General features: G+C 43.9%; 2 protein-coding genes across 6 annotated transcripts in view; one reads left to right on the top strand and one right to left on the bottom strand.

The window, feature by feature from the left end:
• Positions 1–13101, top strand: part of SFXN1 (sideroflexin 1) — a 30377-nt gene extending 17276 nt beyond the window's left edge. For 3 of the 5 annotated variants that reach the window (XM_065029556.1, XM_065029554.1, XM_065029555.1), the window contains 8 exons: positions 1405–1503; positions 2113–2188; positions 3723–3808; positions 4179–4306; positions 5493–5542; positions 10561–10610; positions 11284–11331; positions 12724–13101. In XM_065029556.1, coding sequence (XP_064885628.1) covers positions 1405–1503; positions 2113–2188; positions 3723–3808; positions 4179–4306; positions 5493–5542; positions 10561–10610; positions 11284–11331; positions 12724–12820 — 634 coding nt within the window. In that variant the 3' untranslated portion in view covers positions 12821–13101. Of the gene's footprint in view, positions 1–1404; positions 1504–2112; positions 2189–3722; positions 3809–4178; positions 4307–5492; positions 5543–7084; positions 7186–8479; positions 8540–10560; positions 10611–11283; positions 11332–12723 lie in introns of those variants that run through there. The other 2 variants (XR_010466100.1, XR_010466101.1) reach the window with 2 other exon arrangements.
• On the bottom strand, positions 11345–21923 carry KIF20A (kinesin family member 20A). Its single transcript, XM_065029545.1, has 19 exons — positions 21798–21923; positions 21223–21398; positions 20650–20739; positions 20401–20520; positions 19818–19956; positions 19544–19731; positions 19313–19457; positions 18398–18598; positions 18041–18152; positions 17876–17947; positions 17300–17443; positions 17050–17215; positions 16652–16816; positions 15873–16012; positions 15678–15780; positions 14848–15055; positions 14373–14464; positions 13946–14083; positions 11345–13427 (listed from the first exon to the last, which is right to left on the bottom strand). Exons 2-19 carry the CDS (start codon positions 21379–21381, stop codon positions 13155–13157), a joined length of 2655 nt encoding a protein of 884 aa, XP_064885617.1. The 5' UTR covers positions 21382–21398; positions 21798–21923; the 3' UTR covers positions 11345–13154.
• Between the last annotated feature and the right edge of the window lie 11 nt (positions 21924–21934).

A 21934-nucleotide genomic window follows, 5' to 3' on the forward strand; every position in this document is an offset into this window, starting at 1 on the left:
TTTTAAGCGAAAATCAATGTTATTGCCGAAAGAGCATTTTAGAAGATTTATCGTAAATATTTTAAAGCGTAAAATTTCGCTTCCGTTTCTCTCTGCATTCCCTCCCACTGCTTAGTGGTTTCCTCCAGAAGTAGCTGGGAGATAAACCCTTAGCCCTTATTCTTCACCATCCCACTTTTCCTCAAACTGGGGAAGTTGAATGTTCCAAAACACCATCCTTGTAGGAGAGTTGTGTGGGGGACAAAGAAGAGGAGATACCTGGGAGTTTCCCGTCTTAGAGATCTGCTATGTAGGGTGTTCTGTCTGCCAAGTGAGTGATCTGTACACTTCGGTCCATCAGTCATCGAGTTTCTCCAGCTCCTGTTTGATCCTGCCATTTTCTCAGTAGTTCTTGAATCACCTCTTATGTCCAATCGGAATGTCCCCATGAGTAACTTGTACCCATTGCCCCTCATCATTTCCATGTGACTCCTTGTAAAAAGGGAATCTCCATCATCTTTGTAGCCACCCTTTAAATACTGGAACATGGTGATAAGATCTCCCCTCAGCCTCTTTTTCTCAAGGCTGAACAAACCCGGTTCTCTCAGTTTTCCCTCATGTGGCAGCTTCCTAGGCCTTGGATCATCTTCGCAGCCCTTCTCTGAGCCCTCTCCTGCCTGCCCACATCGTTTGTGTACAGCAGGGACCAAAACTGAACACAATGCTGAGTAGAATGGGTTGGTGACTTCATTACCTCTGCTGGTCGTGCTCTTGTTGATGCAGCCCAGCATCCTCTTGGCTGTCTTTGCCACAGCAGCACCCTGGTCACTCATGCTGAGCATGTTGTAAAGCAGGACCCCCAGGTCCCTTTCCACGGAGCTGCTACCCAGACAGGTAGATCCCAGCCTGCGCTGCTGCTTTTTATCTGGTTCTACGTGCAACTGAATGTTTTAATGTCATAGGGATTTACTAAAACAGTGGCATCATATTGGCTCTTTGAAAACACAGAAGATAAACGCTGTCTCTAAAATCCACTTCTCAGTCACTTACGGAGCTTCCACCAGAACTAGCAGACTGCAAGGGAATAATAACGCTGGAAAAGTATCATAGAAATTAGACTGTTTCGTATTCCTCTGTGTGTTTTTTTAGGGAGAGGTTTGCTATGATGCTTTCATTATTACAACCAACCTTTGTCCCAAGTGAACCTTGCTATTTAATTACAATGCTTTTAAATTCTGTTCTTAGAAGTAGCTTGTACTTTCATCGTTAAGACAGTATCTCATTGTCGGTATTGTTTTGTTCAGATAAACTAGAACCTCTGCGTGATTACTGCTTGCACTTGCTTTTCTTGGTTTGCTGTTATTTTTCTATACTGTTGATTCAACTATATTTTCAATAATAATAATAATTGTTTCTCCTTTCAAGAACAACACCAGCAGTGGTTTTCTGGCAGTGGATTAACCAGTCCTTCAATGCTGTAGTAAATTACACAAACAGGAGCGGTGATGCCCCAATTACTGTCAGGTCAGACACTGAACCAGATACTTCTGATGTGTTTACAAATTGCTCTTTCGTGTACTGGAACGTGGTTGGGCTTTAAAGTTTGAGGTGACAGAGGGCTAAGTTTTTCTGTCTATGCTTATTATTAATTTGATATGTGCAGATGAGAAGTCTGAGAATGATGGAGGCAAGGACTCCATTTCTGCCATCAAAGATAAGCCTAAGCACCTTGATCATAAGCAGTTATCAGCGGTCTGCAAGTATGGGGTTTGGTACAGTTGATTTTAATTACTGTTGTAGACATGGCCTTAGGAATCCAAACTGATTTTATTAGTGTAAGCAAGTTAGAAATCAAGTACAGAACTAAATCGTCAAGGTGCTTGTTCAGACACGTGAGATGGTGCTGAACAGATAGTGACACAGAACCAGCAGAACCTGGCTCCATGTTAAAATGTTGCTTGCACGTGAGTTTTTACTGCTGGTGAGAGAGCAGCAGAGTGTCCCATTTGAATCTTCCATCCACATCTTATTGCAGTATCACAGAAAGGTCTACTTCTTAACTTTTGAAAGGTATAACTAAATATGTAACATGTAATTATTTTGCATGTGCAAATGTCTTTATTTTTATTTTAGCCAGCTGGGAACAGCCTATGTTTCTGCTACCACAGGTGCTGTCGCAACAGCTTTAGGACTTAATGCCCTGACAAAGGTATTGCTGATATTTTTTTCCATTCTGAACTAGACTTTGTGTTCTATGATGTGCTCATTTCTCCTCCTGTGTATCCGTGTCATGCACAGCTCCCAGTAACTAGTTGTGATGCCTTTTGGCAGCTCCCTTCTTTAGATCCCAAGCTTATTTTTGCCCCATGTAAATGGTTTTATATGTATATCAAAGAGCCTTGTGTTTTAATACAAACTGTATATAATAAGGTGCCTTTTTTGCCATTTCTTTTTGTATGTCAGAGTATCTAGTAGCCCTTGAAAGTTAATTGCAGTGGATATGTAATTACAACAATGTGGCCTCATTATCCTATAAACTGTATAGGGTGTGGTTTTAAGGTGCAGTATCATTTCTGCAAATGTGGATACCTACCCTAGATTGGCTGAAGAACTTGTAAGGAGGTGTCACTCTTAAATGCAGAAAACTCAAATTCTTTAAACAAGTGCACAAAACAATCAAGAAAAAAGATCCTCTACAAAAAAAAAGACACAACAACACAGCAATAATGTATTTTTTACCCCTCTGCTAATGCTTGATACTGAGTGTTATAGGATTGACAAGTTATTTGAGAGACTGTTCTAGTCAGAGTAATTCATATCGTGTGAGACACTGACCCAATGAACAGTCTCCTCAGCCGGTGTCTTTCCATGCAAAGCCACTTGCTCACTCCCCCCGGGTCCCTGGGGGAGAGAATCAGATGAGTGAGAAAACTCGTGGGTTGAGATAAACACAGTTGAATAACTAAAGCAAAAGCCCCGTGTGCAAGAAAAGCAAAACGAGGGATTCATTCACTGCCTGCCATGGGCAGGCGTTCAGCGTCCCCAGGAACGCCGGGCTCCAGCACGCACAACGGTTACTTGGGAAGACAAATGCCACCACTCCAAACATCCCCACCTTTCTTCTTCTTCCCCCAAAATACCTACTGAGCATGAGCTCCTATGGTGTGGAACATCCCTTTGGTCAGATGGGGTCAGTGGACCTGGCCGTGTCCCCTCCCAGCTCCTCGTCCTCTCCCACCATCGCTGGTGGGTGATGTGAGCAGCAGCAAAGGCCTTGATGCTGTGTAAGCCCTGCCGAGCAGTAACCAAAACATCCTTGTGTTATCAACCCTGTTCCCAGCACAAATCCGAAATATAGCCCCGTACCAGCTACGGCGGGGAAAATAAACTGCATCCCAGACAAACCAGCACACTTTGCCAGCGGAGACAGTGAAGTTGAGGTGTGTTTGGTGTCGCTGTTGTGCTGACAGGCATACTGAGAAGCTGACAGTGCTCTGCAGTGATGCTACTAAATTAAGATTGGTTTTGCCAACCTCCTGCCACTGCTCACTCCGAGAGAAGTATCTGACTTACGTCTTGTTTGTTTGTTGTTTTGCCTCTGCCCCACCAGTGAGTTTTCATTGATTTTTAATTTAAAAGAAATAAGTCTGGCCTATCATTAGCACATGAAGCATTCTAATATGACCTTTGGGAAAGAAAATAATAATGTGATTATTTTTCTTTTTTTCCCCTGTGTTTTACAGCATGCCGCGCCTCTTATAGCACGGTTTGGTCCTTTTGCTGCTGTTGCTTCAGCTAACTGCATTAATATTCCACTGATGAGACAAAGGTAGGAAAAAGAACTAAGATCACTCATTCTAGAACAGGATGTCAGACTCATTTTCACCGGGGGCCACATCAGCCTCACAGTTGCCTTCAAAGGGCCGAATGTAATTTTAGGGCTGGATAAATGTAGGACTAGTTACATTTGCTGTTGCAAGTACTCAATTGTTTGCTTTTCAGCATAGTTTTCACCAGATTTTTCACTGCCTTTTAATGTTTTTTTTTTGCCAAAGAGTGTTGCAAACAGGCTGATTTGAAAATAAAATAAAACCTTAATTCTTTTAATTTGGAGTTTTAAGGGGAGAAAGATTTTAAAAAAAAAAAAGGTGGATAAATGCATGTCAATCAGTGCTTTATTTTTACCCCTTAATCAACAGAGAACTCAAGTTTGGAATCCCTGTCACGGACGAGAAAGGGAACAGGCTGGGTGAATCAACAAAAGCAGCTCAGCAGGCGATTGCCCAGGTGGTTTTATCAAGGGTTCTTATGGCTGCTCCTGGCATGGGTAAGAATAACTATCACTAATGTGAAAGAGATCTTAAATTCTATATAAGTGTTTTTTCTTAGCAGCCAAATCATCTTACAGTTCTGCAGGCAGTATTTACATTTCTGTTAAGAAGTTCTACAAAGAAATGCACTTTACTTACTGTGAAAACATCCACAGTGTGTTACATCAGAAGAGTTCCTGGGATGCTTTTGCAGAAAAGATACAGGTAGTAAAGGAAAGGTAACAAACTCTGCTTGAGTGGAATTAGTTTAGTGAAGGGCAGGTGCTTTGACCAGTGCCAAGTTACTGAGCTCAGGTTTAGTTAGGTGTGAAATTAGAAGTTTTGCTTATTGGGAGAATTTACTTCTGTAAACACCAATCCAGTATGTTGGATTGGCACAACGTGAAATGAAAGCTCGGTGTCGAGGGTTAAGATTGCGGGGTGACAATAAAACCCTGGCAGATGTATTGTTAACCCCCTCTCCCCACCTCCCCCGCTTCCCCCTCCCTCTCCCCCCTTTTTCACTAAGGAGAGGCGATTGGGAGGAAAAGAAGGACAGAGTGAAGAGAGTTGGAAAAAATTAAAGATGTTTTACTAATGCTACTAATAAGAATAGAGAAAATAATACAAAATATACAAAACCAATCTTGAAAGTCTCAGCAACTGCAGAGCCGGCAACCAAAGTCCCGGACTGGACTCTGCAGCCAACCGGAGCTGGATTCAGTCTGTCACTAGGCCTCAGTTCGCAGGGACGACTAGCAAGGTCCTCTCCTAATGTCGGCCATAAGGAGAAGGGAAAAGGGCAAAAGGGAAAAGGGAATGAGATCCTCGTGATCTCCCACTTTATATGAAGTATTCACGTGAATGGGATGTTATGCACAGTTGGTCAGTTTCTTGGTCTCTTTCTTCTCGTCGCCCTTCTCGTGAGATGTCCATCCGTGCTTATCAATAAGTTTGCATTCCATTGCTAGGTTTACCAAAACATGTGTCTGGTGCTCCAGGAAAATGCAGTTAATATGAAGGCTTTAGCTGACAGGCAAATTCACTAAAAGAGAAACTTGTTTTTAGCAAAACCAGGACACTCGGTTAATGACAAAAGGCTGTGAAAATTGTGTTATGGTATTAGCTGATCTTAGCAGAAAATGAAAACCAAGTGCCTTTTTCTCCAAGGTTAATGTGGGGTTTTTTTTCCTTCATTTGCAGCAATTCCTCCCTTCATAATGAATGCCTTGGAAAAGAGAGCCTTTTTAAAGGTTAGTCTTAGATAATCTATGTGTATGTATTTCGTATTCGAAGTTAATACTTTCATGAATTTAAAGTGTTCTTAGTCTTCATATTTGCCTCCCAAACACTCTGGGAGGACATCACTGCAGAGCTGGCTTTATAGCTGTTGCTTTCTTTATGCCTTTCTTAGGCAGAAACAGCTTGGTTCTTTTAATCACAGTGTAAAATAACATTAAGAAAATATGAACTTTGTATTATTTTTATAATTGTTCTTAAAATGCAGAGTCCCTCCTAGTAAATAGTAAGTGAACCTTCCTTGAGCTGAGACTTGTAATAGAGTTTATTAGAAAAAATATTGAAAATCTTAATAATGCTTTTCTTGTCAAGCTGTCAATAGCTTTGTTTAGCTGCTGTAGGAGCAATTTGACTTTGGGAACAACAATGGTAAAACTCTCCTTTGAAAATGAGTCTCTAAAGTTTACTCTATGAGTAAGTGCATAGAATGGGCATGCATCTTGAAAGATTATATGTTTGCTATATTCTGTTTATACTAAAGTACTGTAAAAAGTCACACACGTAATGTTAGTATATATATATACATTAAATCAGCATTATGGACTGTGTGTGCATGAGAGGGAAAAGAACAATAATGAAATGAATTGTAGGATTGTCTGACACAAGAGAAATAATATTCCGATGACAAACCCTATCATCCTTTACCAGTAAAGGGAGTTTCGTCTTCCCCAGCTGATATCCCTGATTTACCTCCTTGCGCTGCTCCAGGCAAACCATCGTCTCCTTCCTGTTAGAAAAAGTCAGGAACAGACAGTGTAGTCTGAGCTTCCAGACCCTGGCTTGGAAAACTGGTTTGGGTGGGGACCGGGAGGACAAGCAGGGGAAGTCACCTCCTTTTGTCTAAGGCAAAGCTTTCTAAAATATTTAAATTCTATTTCTTATTATTTCTGCCTTTCATTCTTCGCATGCAGAGTTAGATTACCCAGTTATGTACATTATTGGAAAGTGCTTCTGTATTAGTGGATAAACATTGCGAAGAGATCCCAAATATCTTCCAATTTTCGGGTGTTTTTTTCCTGAAGTGCTTTGCTATTTTCCTCCCCTTGTCAGCAGAAAATGCTGATGCTCGGAATATAAAAATGGGAAATGTGGCTGTTGAGTTTTAGAGTGAAAGCCAGTGTGTGCTGCTTAGTGCATCCCAATAAACCGCCCGCAGCGTGAAGAGCCCTGTACTGATGTAGCTAATTCTGAATTGCCGATGGCTTTTGACCCACACCCCGTTTGCAGCGTGGCTTTTAGCGGTTTGTGATACCGTTATGTTCTTGTTAATGTATTGCTCAGGACATTAACCCTTGTTTAAAAAAGAAAAATAATTTGTAAATTTAAAGCAAAGATGATTTTATATGTATTTGACACAGGAGAAATGTCACAAATGCTATCAACTCAACTGGAAAATAAATTTTCTGAAGAAGTTGCAGCAATTCTCAGAGTTTGGAGACAAATATCTATTGGTTTTGTGTGGCATAATCAATATAAGGGTGTTGTGAATTTTTCAGATCAGCAAAAATGAGCGATTTCTTCAGTGACTTCCCACTGGTCTTTGGGACCATCATGACCGTTTATGCTCATCTGTTCCTCCCCCTCAGCATCAGAGACTGTGAGTTCAGGTGCAACCCTGCTCTGCAGGTAGTCAGTGGTAACACTCGGTAGAGATTAGTATTAAAACCATTAAGGAATGAGCTGCATTTTTAACAAGCAGCTTCTGCATGTCGTCTGGAGGTCTCAGAAGCACCATCCCATTCGCACAACTCCAGCACCATCCACAGAACGCTTTACTAACTCATTTCCCTTTGCTTTGCGCACCATCACTCTGGAAAATAGTTCTCGTACGTGTGGCGAAGCCTTTTGAGCAACACACATCGCCAGACAATAGTCAGGTGGTTGTGAAATAATGAGGACAATAGAATTATGTTCTTCAATAAGATAAAGAGAAATAAGTGCCTCTGGAATGCTGGTCTCAGTGATAGCAAGCTATCATCCTCTGCTATTTGAAATAAGATGTAGGTTACGTAGCGCTATTAGTTCTCCATATTCTGACATTGTTTCGCACGAGGACATTTTGATGGTAACATCAATATTAACTAAAAATTTTCCAGGAAGGTGTTGCTAGAAATTGACTCAAGAATTGTTTTAGAACACAAGCACATCCTTTTTGATTCAAAAAGAATCTGATTACTTCTTCACTTGAAAAAGTATTTTATATAGATATACATATACGTGCTTTTGCGATAGTTTCAGCAGTGGCCTTGGCTGCCTTTTGTGCGGTTACCCAGTGTCGTAGTTCTTGATCGGGCTGTATAGTGTCTGGTTGTTACCTCCGTTGTCACACACGTGAGTAGCTCTGTGCCGAACCCACTCACTTTATCTGCTGGAGGATCCAAAACAACCTTGCTCTGAGGCACAGCTTTTATAGATTTATTTTAGTTACAGGTAACCATAGAAACTTCTGAAGATTCCAATCAACATTAAGGTTTAATTTATGTAACTACTCTTAGAGGTTCAGCTCCTGTTTCTCTCCTGTTCTACATGCTGGGTTATAATAACATTCAAGTTGATTTCAGAAATTTTCTCATATATCCTTAAAACAAACTCCTTGAGGTCTCTTAGTCTGCAACTAAAATATGTGTTGAAAACTGTTACAAAACTAGAGCAGAGCCTTTTTTTTTAAGCATCATTCCTGAATGTCTTATGCCTTAGAGTCCTCCATGCATTCCTAATGTAACTGCCATTCCATTTATTCGTTTTTTTAAAAAACAGGCATAGTGGAAAGTTGACAGATTTTGAGACCCAACAATGAAAGGAAGCAGTTAGAAAAAAGCTGATTCTCCTTATGGCTTTTGTTTGCTTAATGATCATTTCTTCATTTTCTCTGTTTGCACTAACCACTAAAGATGCCATAAAGACATCTGGAAATGAAATCCCAGTTCATCAGGAACTGCCTTCTCCTGGAGGTAAATGACACATCCCTAACACAGTAAATTCTTCTGCTGTCTTGTACTTCTCCATTTTATCTCTTCGTAGGGATGTACAGACTGCACTTGTTTTATGTTGTTCCGTAGGCAACTCCAATTCTTAATATTGACCTCCCAGTGTTAGGGTTTCACCTCACCGTCTTTCCTGATTAATGCAGCCTGGTAACATTCTTGAAAAAGGCTGCAACTCATATCAAGCACCTTGGCAAAAAATGCTCCACCACATGAAACAGCTGCTGTTTGCATTGTTGTGCTAGCAGACACCTCTCTCTCCCTTAGATTTACGACCAACTCCGATCAAGGCATGAAACCATCTGTTATTCTCGTGACACCCTCCAGCGTTCTTTACACTTATAAAATCGTATTTGGGGATGTTCTGTTATGTACCTCAGGTCCTGTGCTCACACTTACACATGTAGCTTCGCTCTCCCTTAACTGTGCTCAGTCTGAAATCATTTGCAGCACAGTTTGATTTGTGTTCCCAAACACACGTAGCATTTCCCGATGCCACAGCCCTGTATCCCGTCCATGGCCAGTCACACCGTCTCGTCTTGAACTGCCCCAGTGTATAAAATGTAAAGCATTTCGAGTGACTTTATCTCAGCTGAGAGTCAAACAGAAGTGTGCTCAGTGGAACGCCAGGGTAGCCGAGCACTGCGGTCCCTCTGCATCCTTGTTGCTATTGCTGCCCTTTCCATTTTTTATCTATTGTTGCAGGTTATTGCTGAATTCCACACTTCCTCCTGCCATCATTTCTAGATTACATATTGACTCCAGGGCAAAAAAATAAGTCTTCTACATGATTTCTTCTCCCTCAGGCTTGTTTTCCATGCTTCTTACGCTGCTGCGACCTTCCTTAACACCAAGCTTTGTCCTACCCAGCTTCCTAAATTCCCTTCTATTTCTACTCTCAAGTAGTGCCCATTTTTTGTTCACCAGTTTCCCCTTTAACTTCTACATCTTGAGAAATACTTCTTGCAGAAAAAAAAACATCATTTTTGTTGCAAACATCATCCCCTGTAACATGCGATTTTTAACTCATTAGCTGTTTTGCTTTAAACTTGACTTCCCGTTGTCGTAGCAGTTGTGTGTGTCCTGCTTACTGGAGACACTGATTTTATTGTATCAATGGGCCATTGCAGCGGTGTCATTTAAATAGGTCTGGCTTTGTTTCTGTAGTAATTAACTTCAACTAAAATTCTTAACATGGGGGGATAGATTCCTCGATCATTTAAAGGCCTACAAGAAAATTATCGTATTTCTTGGTGTATGTTCAAGTTCTGCAAAAGTCATGGTAATGAGGAGTATGCTAAAAATGCAGCCATAGCTTGTTGCTTCTTCAGCATTGTTACCCCCATTCTTCTACCATTTTCTTCTGTAATAAGAGGTGAATTCTAACCGAACTGGAGCATATCAGACTGTGCTATGGGGGCGAGTGCCTGTACACCAAATCACGAGACAAGGAATAGGAGAGGCAGACTTACATTCTTCCTTGACACTCCCCTCTTCATGCTTGGTGGCCGCAGCTGCTGTTGCTCACATGGGAAATCTCCAGTTGCAAGTTAAAACCGTTGGATGTCACTGGAGGGACAGGAGCTGTCACCAGCCCTGGCTCTTGGTTGGGATGTCTGGGCAGAACTCCCAGAGCGCTGCTCCAAACTCGGGCTGCGCTGGCAGCTGCTCTGGGCTCGTGTGACACAAACAAGTGACCAACACACTCGGGATCAGGTCGTAAGTAAAACAACCGCCTGTCGTCGTTTCTAAGGGCCGCTCGCTCAGGATAACGGCATACATTGATAGCACTGGGAATTTTCTTATTACTTTTCAAAGCTCTCAAACCAGAGCTCAGCTTTAAGGTGTGTTGGTAATTGTTTTGCCTTCATCACGTCCAGGAGTCTTTTAGGTGCAATTTTTCTCTTACAATACAAGAATTCCAGGAAGGTGGGAAGGGGGAGGGAGAAAAGACACTCTGTTCACTGTGTGTGGTTTCTTTTCAACAGCGGTTTCCTTGGATGAGTGCTCCTATTCAAGTTGGATTAGTTGGATTCTGGTAAGTGATTTCTTTGAGCTGTGTCCGCTGTTTTAAGATATACCTGTAGGTTTTTTGGAGGAAGTAGCAAGGTTTGCACTTTGTGAGAAGTTATTTGTTTTTCCACTGAGTTGAGAAGTTAAGGAAACTACAGCAGTGACTTCACTTCCATATCTGTAACTGATAATACCATTAAAAGCCATTAGTAATAAAGCAGCAGCCAAGAAAAGCAGGAGCAGGGGGGCAGAGAAAGGGAGTGGAAAAAAAACCACCACCACACAAAAATCACATAAACCTGTAGCATTTAAAAAGATGCTTTGGCCGCTACCTCCATAAATAATAATTGGAATCCAGCTCTGTAGGTGGATGAATTCGTGAAACATTTGTTTAATGGAGAGGTTTATTTGCTGTTGTCCAGCATTGTATGTTGCCATACACACCAATGCAAACCGCTGAAAGGCCATCAAATGATAATTATATACACATTTGTAAGCATGGTATTGGTACGTGTAGTACTACATAGTAACTAAATGATTTCATAAGGTATAATGCAGCGAGAAATAAAGGTTACATAGCACTCTGTAAAACTTCACCTCACTGTATACATCAAAAAGCTCCTATAAGACCATGCCTAAGGGGTTTGAATTTTCTTTTAGCACCCTAAATATTTTAAACCCATTTTTGTCTCCTCTAGTCTTGTGTTTGCAACACCCCTGTGTTGTGCACTGTTTCCTCAAAAAAGGTACGTATTATTCTTATGTTATTACATTATTCTTTAATGTTACACTCTCAGATACATGCAAGGTACCACAAAAACACAGAAGCAAGAGGTCATTGCCTCCTGGAGCACAGAGTCTCAATTCCCATACGACAAGTGTGATAAACTTGAGAATATTCAGAGAAGTAATATTTCTGTTACTCATCAGTAATATATAATAGTTTATTTACAAAGTCCCAGCAGCTTGAGATGCAGCTATATAGAGTGAACAAGGTATTTGTGTGAGCAGTTTAACCATGCAAGCAGAGACCTATGAGCTTGGTAACACTGAAATTATTCATCAAAAAAGACTGATGTGGTGTAAGCAATACATTCATGTCCGGTAAGGTTATGGCTTCATTAAATACAGAGTCCATTTTATTTTTAGCAGGAAACTCCTCTGGTTATACAGAACAGCACTTGGCTATACGTGCTTAGTTGTAATTTGATTAGTATTTTTCCAGAAAGAGCTTGTCTACATACAAATAGCTGAGTACCAAAAACTGTCGTAGAAACACTGTTCATTATAGCTGAAACCATAATGAAATGTGGACGGGTTACCTATAAATAAATTCAGCTCAATTTGCAATATGAAGAGGGTCTTAAATTCAACTAAGCTGTCCCTCCCATAGTATTAGTGGTTGTGCAAACTTGAGAAGCTGCCAAATGTAGCTTAAACAATGCAAACCGCAGCCAAATCCATTAAAACAGCAAGCAACTAAAGTAGCTTTTGGCTTTCAGGAAACAATATCCAGTTCTCATCTGCTTTAATGGAGTACAGCAAAGCAGTCTGACACCCCCCCTTTCCCCACCTGGCACAGAATAGAGAATTGCAGTAAATCAGTGTCATTAGGCCGCCTGGAGCAGACTTGACCAACAAGCACAGCAAGTGTGGGACAGTTCTGGATTTCACCCAGGGCTCTGCACAGGAAGATTAGACCTTAAACTGGATTTAAAGAAACCACAGCTGTTTAAGTGACCTGGCAGCTTAGTTCACTTTACTGTGAGATGACTCCTATAAAAATAAACCTTTTGGTCAGGAAAATGAGGCAGTAAGTTAAATATGCAAATACATTATATTGAATTAAAACACCTTGAGGAAGGTGAGTTTCTGTTGCCAGCAACAACCTCAAGCAACTGAGTAGATTCCTCCACCCTCATGGTAGCAGCAACAACTGTTTCTTGACTCTATAGAATATCTTGTTGCCTTTTAAGCAGATTCATTTGCCCAGGTCTGTGAGCATGATTCCTTCACAGGGAGTTAAAGATCTGAACGCTTTTTTCACAATACAGGAAGTTTAACTAGATGCATCATCCATCATCTTTTACATTCAAGTGCTTGTTATATATAACCATTTTACTGTTTCTTTTGCTTAGTTCTATGCCTGTTACATCCTTGGAGCCAGAATTGCAAGCCAAGATCCAAAAGAGCCACCCTAGACTAGAACGAGTATACTTTAATAAAGGATTATAATTCAAGGAAGGGAAGACATCTGCCAAGGAAGATCTTACGAACTTACTTTTGAATTTTGTGCCAACATAGTTGAAGATGAGAACTTGTCCCTCTGTTAAACAAGTTGGATCATCTGCATTGTTTTCTATTTCAAGACTTTCCTCATTGTAGTGTTTAAATGACAAAAGGTCGTTTTGTCCACTTTGGTATCGATTAAAAGTTTAACTATACATATCCAAAAATGTTTACATAAGCTCTCAACAGCTACAATGACAATAAACAAGCACACAAAGAAAAAAAAATGATGCTATTATATTTCATTTGCCACCTCTTCCAGTAATGATGGGGCAGAAAGTCATAGAGCGACTGAAGGCAGCTGCCAGCCCCTGGCAGCCCCGGGCCGGGCCGCCGAGCGGGTCAGCAGGTTGTGCAGAAAGGGCCTTTTACCAGGAGGCTGAGTCGGTTGTAGGTTTTCCCTGTTGGCACAGAACCGTTTCTTTAAGGCAGACGGTGGAGGAGCCTGGAGCTTGTGCACGGTGTGGTACTGTTCAGCAATACAAGCCGCTTTCTTCCGCAGATCTAGTTTTACCAGCATCATGTTGTTCTGCAGTTCTGCCAGTGTTTGGTCCTGAGAAAGGGAAGGCAGTATGTGAAGGTATGACAAGTTGCCTCACTCCCTGGTTACTATGAACTGAAGGAGAAACTGCTTGTGCCAAAATTCACTGACTGGTGTGTTAAATAAGGCCATGCATAAAAGCTTCTACTGTCACAGTGTAGCAGTTCAATAGCAAAATAGGAACGGTAAGGCTAGGAAAAAGCTGAATCCATCCTGCTGTAAGTGTGCTGCCATAGCAACTGTGATTGAGTGAAGTGGATAACGAAATAAGAACCCTGAATTCTGCTGTAAGTGCAAGCTCTCAGTTAACTGACAGGAACAATTGGGGGTCTCCTTTGGAGAGTTAAATATGCAACCTGACCTCAGCCATTGAAAAAAATTAACAGTATAGTTCCCTTCATGTAATAAATGGTGTCTGGCTAGATAAGTCATTTTTCTTTGCAGCTGCAAGAACCTAGGTTGTTTTGCTGATTATGGCAAAGCGCATAAACTAAATCCCCCTGTGCAACCCACAATAAAACAGACATTACCTGTTTAGCCAGAATGTCGTCACATGTACATAGGGCTTCTCGGAGTTTCCCTGCACTCGTACTGTGGCAGCACGCCCTCTCTGCAGACTGAAGAGACTCCCCAAGCTTTTGCAATTCCGAACGCAGCAATCTGACATTCTACAGGAGAAAGAATTTCAATACAACAGCTGGCTTTGACATCGCTCTGCAAACAAAGCCACTCCAGAGATGCAGATGAGGGAGGGTCCCCCTGAGTGCTATACACCAGCATCACTGATACCAACATCTCTCACAGATGCCACATCTCTAGTGAGGGTTTGTTTTCAACAGACCCATTTCAATATTGACCATTTGTTTAAAAACCTGGAGACAGCAGCTCCAAACACTGCTTGAACAGGCAACCACGTTGCCCTGCAAGCATTCCTTTCTGGAACAGAGGTGGAGTTACCTTCTGTCCATCCTCCAGCTTCCTGTCTACATCCACAGTAATGGGTTTGGCGGAGGGAGGTGGCTCCAGTAATTTCTGGTACTTGCGCAGTTCTAGAAACAGACAAAAAGTAGTGAGCAGAAGGACGTTCACAAGCTTTCAGTTGTTCTGAAGTCAGGACTTCACTTGAGATAAGCTGCCACAGGCAAGCTTAGAAAAGCTGGGACTTTGTGTAGACATGCACAAACATTCCAGGCTTCTCCCCTTCAGTTACACAGAGGGACTTTAGAACAGGGAGATGATCCTGCCCTGAAGTCCATTTTCATGTGAAAATTAAGTGAAATGCTGTCCATCCAGCACATTATTCCCATCATCTACAACTCAGAACAGTAGTTTCAGGATGTCTGAATCCACTACTGAAAAAAAAAAGTACCTCTAACCCTCTACAAGGATTGCTCAGGCACAGTTCAGAACCAGTGCAGCATCGCTGCCTTACCTGCTGTTGCAGTATTTAACTCCATTTGACATTGCTCCAGTTTGGCTTTAGCATCTACCAGCTCCTGTTGCAGAGCGCAGGAGGAAGCCACTCTCTTTGATCGACGCAAGCCTTGCCCTGGGTCCTTTGCCTTAGTATCCAGGCTCTCCAGTTTTTGTTTTGCCTCCTGCAGAGCAGTTTCGAGCTCCTCAATCTTCTCATCGCGCTCCTTAAAAAGCAAGTTTGTTCAAATACTCAACACGATTTTCTTAACACATTTTTTCCGAAACTTTCAATGTCTGTCTTCCGGGAGACTCTCTCTCAGTCACACACTTCACATGTTGGACCAGCCTTTAATGTCCTTCAAGTGAAAACACTGAACCCATTTCCTGGGAGCCTAAACCACTTTTTTCCAGCTGCTGAAGGGATTTTTTTTAAGAGCTGTCACCTTCAGAGAGGTCTGCAACAAGTCCCAGCAGGCACTCAAATGCCATAGCATGAAAAATATTGACAGGCCCACACCCACCTTCACAACTAAGATTAAGAACAGAAATTCACAGAACTCGTGTTAATCTGAAGAGTGCAAAGCAAACCACTAGCAAAAAGAGTAAGGGGCAAGAGAGTCATGTTGGACAGCGAAGTCGGAATAGTTGCACATTAGCTTCCAGATTGAGGGCTGAAAATCAGAAAGCCTAGTGAGCCACATAAAGTGGTAGACAAGCAGCAAAAATTGTGGACGAAACTATCAAATTATATCACAAAAAGCAGAGCAACCTGAAAGATTCAAGTCACCTCAAGTACCCCGTGTCCCCTCCCACTTTCCTGATGTTATTCCGTTGCCCTGAACAAACCTGGATCTCCTCCTGGTAATAGTCAGTCAGTGACTCCTTCAGGTTATTCAGTTTATCCTCATACAGTTCCTCCAGCAGCTCCCTCTGAGCATCCACGTGTTGGCTACAAAGAGAACAAACAACTCCATGTCAGGGTCTGGCACTTCTTGGTACTGTAGCTCACCCTGAACAAAGGGAGATCAGCATATATTGTACCTGCACCATTGCTCCTTCTGCTGCATGTGCTCCTTCATCTCATTGCAGATCTCCTCACGGAGACGCATTTCTAGTTGCAGCTTCTCCTGCCGCTCTTGCACCAGAAGTTCTCGTGCAGCTTCCACAATACGCAACAAGTCCTGCAAGAATGACACAAACTGCATTGCCCACACCGCACAAACAGAATTAAGACTTAGAATAAACTAGGCAATCCCTTATCATCAGGCTGGAGTGATCTGGCTTTGAGATTCTTTTAGTCACTTGGAAAGAGAGGTTGCCAGGTTTGCTCTTAATTCCTCCGCATGAGGTGGCTCAGACACCACTGCACTCCAGATGGAGCCATCTCCAGAGCAGCTTCCCCTGCTGCAGCGCCCAGGGCTGGACCTGCATTTGCTACCTTGACACATTACAACTCAAGTCTGTGTAGGTGTATGACTTCAAACTTTCAGCTATTCCAGCTGCCCATTTGAGTATCTAGGAAGTTCAATTATTTTTCCTCAAATTAGCCATCTGTTTTGCATGTTTTCTGATCTCTAGATTTCCCTTGCAGAGTAGCTCTTAGTCTCTCTATTCCACAGATGACAAAGTGTTTCTAAATGAAGCATGTTCTTCGGATTTAGACCAACTTTGGAACGTTTTTCTCATGGATTCCCAGTTTCCTGGGTCTTCAGCTGATGTTCTCTGTCATCTCTTGGTATAGAGCCGAGCTGCAGCCTCACACTAACAGTCACGTTCTTGCCCTTTTATCAATAGAGGCTGTAAAATAAATCACAGCTCACCTCCTTCTCATACATGGAGACATCTGCTTCATCCTCACTCTCTTCTTCTGATTCCACTTCTTCCTTTGCCGCTGCCTCTAGTTTCTGGCTGGTTCGCCTGTTGTGCTCTTTGATAATTGATTGAATGGATGGAAGTCCCAGCTTTGTGGGAGGTGCCTGGACAAGCTGAAGGGGAAAAGACCATCATTACTCATCCACAAAGCCTGGAAACTGTGTAGTCTTTAAACATGGTGCTTCTCTTTCAGTTTAGCAGAACCTGGAGATAACTGTAAAGGTAATAATCCCCTGGAAAAGCACAGGGAAGGCTCACAAACATTCCCCCTGCATTGTGATGGAAAGGGGCCCATTCCCACAGAAGCAAGGTGTGTCTGAGTGTGATCCTCATGTGTGCGACTTACCTGGCTGGCAATGGCTGAGAACTTGGCTACATAGAGAGTTTCATCATATGTAGATGCACACTGATTAATGTTGACTATCATGCAAGAGCGTCCACGTCCAGTGAAGAAACCCTGGAACACACGGGTCAGCTTGCTGTCCCGGAAGGGAACCACAGTCTGCTTCAACCTGTGGGGAGAGACAAGAGTGAGCCCAGGGAACGCAAAACAGCTTCCCCACACACTTGCTCCCTGCAGGGTTCTGGCTGCTCACTTGGACTGCTGGTTCTGGCGGAGGGCAGTAATGCAGCGACCCAGCGTGTGCAGGGAGGTGTTGATGTTGTTTGCTTCTTTCATTCGGTCCCCACTTTTCTGGTCTTTGCAGCGCTCTGAGCCAGCCAGGTCACAAAGGGATAACCTGAAGAAAACACAGGCAATATTCACATGACCTGCTAGGTTTATCCTATTCTATCCAGGTTTACAATTCAGATACCCTGCGATCACCTGCCATGCTCGTCTTCCCAGCTCACCCATAAGGGGACAGAAAGCTCTTCTGGGGTGTATGGGCTATTGCTGGACAGAAAGGTCCACCCTGAGTGTGGTGGATACACAAGGTAACACCAACACAAGCTTTGTGATGTCTAGTTCAAAGATCCTTCACCAGTCAGCATAGCCACTTCCCAGATACTGGGACAGCCCATTTCCAGATAACTACATCCCTTAAATGTGGGACGTTGCAAATACTTTCAACAAGACCTTCCTCAAGATACTTCCCATCCTCACAACAAGAGACAGGAAAATTAAGCCCAGAGAGAACTCCCCCCAAAATCATAGAGAGCATGAAACTTACTCGCTGATTTTTGGAACAGTTTCACTGCCACCTCTTTGCAAGTGCAGAATCCGAATGGAGAAGACACTGTGACTATAAAGAAACATGCAGATATTTTAAAAAGGGAATGCAACCTTTAAAAGCCCCTCAGACTTGGATGTTTTTCAGAACATCCCCCCTCCAGACCTGCGACTGGAGTTCTGGTTCATGTGGGTGCTAGCAAAACTCTGGTTTTTCCGACCCAGTTTCAGGAGCTTCCAGGCCTCATCCGCATCGTGGACATTGATCCAGTTCAGATCTGGAAAAGCAGGCACGGATTGGGGAGGGTAATTAGGAGGCTGGCAGAAAACTTAGTTATCTGAGCCCCAACTTCACCATTGCATTTGCTTGACATTAACAAACTTAGCACTCCTGTAATCCAGAGGTCTCTGAGGAGCCATAGATGACATTGTGCTCCCCAGCACATCACTGCTGAGCCACCCACCTACTCAATCCTCAAGTCTCCTTAGCAGGCCACTAAAAATATCTTTGAGGTGAATCTACCTTTCACATAGGGGTTGCCAGTCTGGTCTTCACAGAGCCGCAGGGTCTGCTTCTTGCGGTTCTGGCCAGGTAAAGGTGGTTCTAACAAGTCATAGATTAACTCATTGTAAATCTCAAAGAAGGAGACCCAGATGGAGAACTGTACGTCTCCTGCGTTGGTGAGTGAAATGCGATCCAAGTCAGCCCACCGAGGGCCCAGCTCTGGGGAAAAGAAGAAAAAAAAAAGGGAGGAAAAAAAATCATGATTGCAGCTTCTCACAGGTTCAACCTGAATGGCTTAGCTCTGGAGTGAGATATATTTCTTCAGCAAATACACCACCCCAGACTCAAATTACTCTGTGTACCTACTCATGTGGACCTACACTAATGCCAGTCAGACAGACTAAGGTTTCCTTTAACGGTATCTGCTTTGTGCAAGGACTTTTCAAATACTTGCTCTTGACTCCGGAAGTACAGCATATTTCAGACAGGAACTTCTCCCAGTATCAGTGAAGTTTTAGTCTTTGTTACCTCAGTCACACCATACTTTTGGATACCTAATCAGCTAGTAGATCCTGAGTTTGAAAGTGTGTGTGGAAAGCAACACAGCACTTGAGCACCCTGTGTTCCAGCTGCCCCATCCACAGCATTCAGCTGGTCAGTAACTATATCCCATGAATGAAGTAAGTGGGTATCAAGTAACTTTTCATTTCACAAAGTTTGAGTTATTATGCAGGGGCATGTTCTTTGTATGTTGGCAAGACATGTACAAAGCTCTTCAGCCCCAACACCCTCATCTTTCAAAGGGAAAATCTGGGAGACTACAGCACCTTAGCTCCCTTACACACAACACAGCACCCAAATAACCATCGCCCTTTCTTCCCCCATCCTCCAACAGCACATAGCAGGTAGCACCCAGTGGGCTTCCAGACATACCTTCTGTCTGGCTGCTGTCTGAACGGTTGGTGAGCTGGCTGGATGAAGAGAGGCCAGCAACTCCACTGTCAAAACTGCCACTGGTGGTGGCCTGGAGCTGAGACTCAGCACTATGGCTCCTCTTCAGTGGCGTTAACAGCTCCTCCTGGAAGGAAAAAAATAACATCAGCATGTAGTACGACATCATCCTTTCCCTGTTATTATTAAGCTGCCCAGAAGCCACACACTTACCTCCCACAGACCCCCTCGCAGCAGAGTCTGCTTCTTGGTCTCCTCCTGTCGAACCTGCCTGCTGTCCAGCCAGGTGACCTCATTGGAGAGGGACGGCTTCAGGTCCATGGCTCGGTACAACCGGTCCCCCACGCTGTTGAAGATGACCGCTAAGGAGCGCGGCAGAATTCCCCCATCTTTGTGGCTGCCTGAAGCAAGAACAGCGAGCTGAGGATTCACATGCAGAAGCAGACAACTCCCTCAACAGGCCACCAACACCTTGTGCCTTCCTTACCTTGAATAGTGTGAGTCTTCCCCGAATTGGTGATGCCATAGGCGTAGACCAGCCAGTTCTGCCCGTTCAGTACATCCTTCACCACCTGCTTCATTGTCTCATCAAAGAACAATTTCTGCCCTACATCTGGTCCAAAGATCTGCAAACGAGATGCATGAAAAATGACCCCGTGTAAATCTTATCTTGTGACTGCTGATGGTTATTCAAGTGATATGACTTTAGTTCCCTCCACAAGCCCCACATCACATGCGACGGACCCACCAGCAATTTCAGTCAAAGCCCCCTACAAAAACAAGCTGTTGACTTGCTTAATCCAGTAACATCTGATATCACTACAGGCTCTAGTGTGTTTAGAGTCTCATAAGCAAAACAAGAGTTTGGCATTTGCTGCCAGGATGAGCTTAAAAACAGAAAAACTGAGGAAACAGCAGCAGAAACAAACTTCAGTAGGAAGACTGTACAAGACTACGTAGTTCGCACAGCGTGCTGGAATCAGTGTGTATTAGTAAGCCAGCTTTTTGACCTGCAAGGCTGGTTTAAGCTTGAAAAACTTCCAGATGGATTGTTTGTCCCAGTTACCTACCTGGGTGAAAGAGAATCTGTGCGCTGCTTGTCCCACTCCACGTTCCGTGTTCCGCATGGTGAAGGAGTCTTTTGGGGCTTTTAGAAGGAGATTCTCTGAATTCTCAATGCAGACACAGCCCTAAAGAACACAAAAACCCGTCATTGCAATGGCTTACAAGAGACAGTGGCACAGACAGCAAAGGCGAACGGCAGCTCTCAGCAGGCACACAGGCTACCAGCTCAGAGCCTGCTTAGTTCACTGTCTCACCTGGTCTTCCCCTTTTTCCACTTCTGTAGGTTTCAGAGGTCGAACTCTCAGATACACCTTTAATTTTCCGTTGTTGTCTTCAGCTACAGCCTGCAAAACTCAGCACAGGTTAAACACGGGAGCTGTAGAGACAGCGCACAACCATCCACCAGAACACTGACAAGAACCACAGCACAGAACGCACATGTGGCTGCGCTGACGGGCACTCAGTAACTAATGGACCCTTCTCAGGTCCCAAAATCCCCAGCAATGCCAGAAGCTTTCTGGGGCATTTCCAAGCACATCAGCACTTCTTTTGTTTATCTAGTGAGTCAGAGCAACAACCTGAAGACCTGACACTAAGACCAGGCCCTAGACTAAGTGCCACACTACAAGGCATTGTGTTAAGATGCAATTACTGCGCCCTTCATAGTACACTGCTGTTAACAGGAGCTGCTCCCCCAATGCCACATTTTGTTCTAGCCTCTTCTGAAGAGTCTGTGTTGGCCCTGCATCACAACACCGTTTTGCAGTGACAGAGCAGTCATAAGTCAAAACACTGCTCTGTTTGTGACAGATGAGCTCCAGCCTCACCTGCTGGGAGCCCTCCAGGTTGGGCGAGATGGCAGAGAACTCTGACAGCAAGTCCTTGCGCACATCAGCCCCAAACCCCGTTGCTGTGGATTCAAAAACAGGGGACACCGCAACATCGTCATCAGAGAACAGCCCTGGGGAGGCAAGTGCTTGTGCCATGGCGTCTCACGCTGCTCCTGGCAAAAAAAAAGCAGCACCGTAAGGATATGGTAACGTTCCAGCAGGCTCCAAGCTTTGCTCCCCGTGCATACGCCCCACTACAAACAGTCTGCTCCTCCTATCACAAAAACAAGCAGACTGGCACATGGAACCCTGCGCATACACAGGATGCCGCTGCAAAGGCACACACACCCCCACCACCACACAGAACCAGACACCACATAACAGACCCCCCGCAAAACACGCCCCCGCTACATAGAACCCCACAGACATAGCACAGACACAGGGCACCTCACACAGGGCACCTCACACAGGGCACCTCACACAGGGCACCTCACACAGGGCACCTCACACAACACGCCCCCAGACACCAGCACACGGGCCTGCCCCCCCCGCTCCGCTCTCCCGTTACCGACCCGCCGCAGAGGCCTCGCTCGCTCGTTCCCGCCGCCTCGCGCCCACCCCGCGTCCGCGCGGCGCCGACTGCTGGGGTTTCAAACCTCGCCGCCCGCCCGCTCCGCCAATAAGGGCCTGCGCCCGCGCGGCCGCCAAT

Source organism: Columba livia, chromosome 14 (genome assembly GCF_036013475.1).
Source record: "Columba livia isolate bColLiv1 breed racing homer chromosome 14, bColLiv1.pat.W.v2, whole genome shotgun sequence".
Lineage (NCBI taxonomy): Eukaryota > Metazoa > Chordata > Aves > Columbiformes > Columbidae > Columba > Columba livia.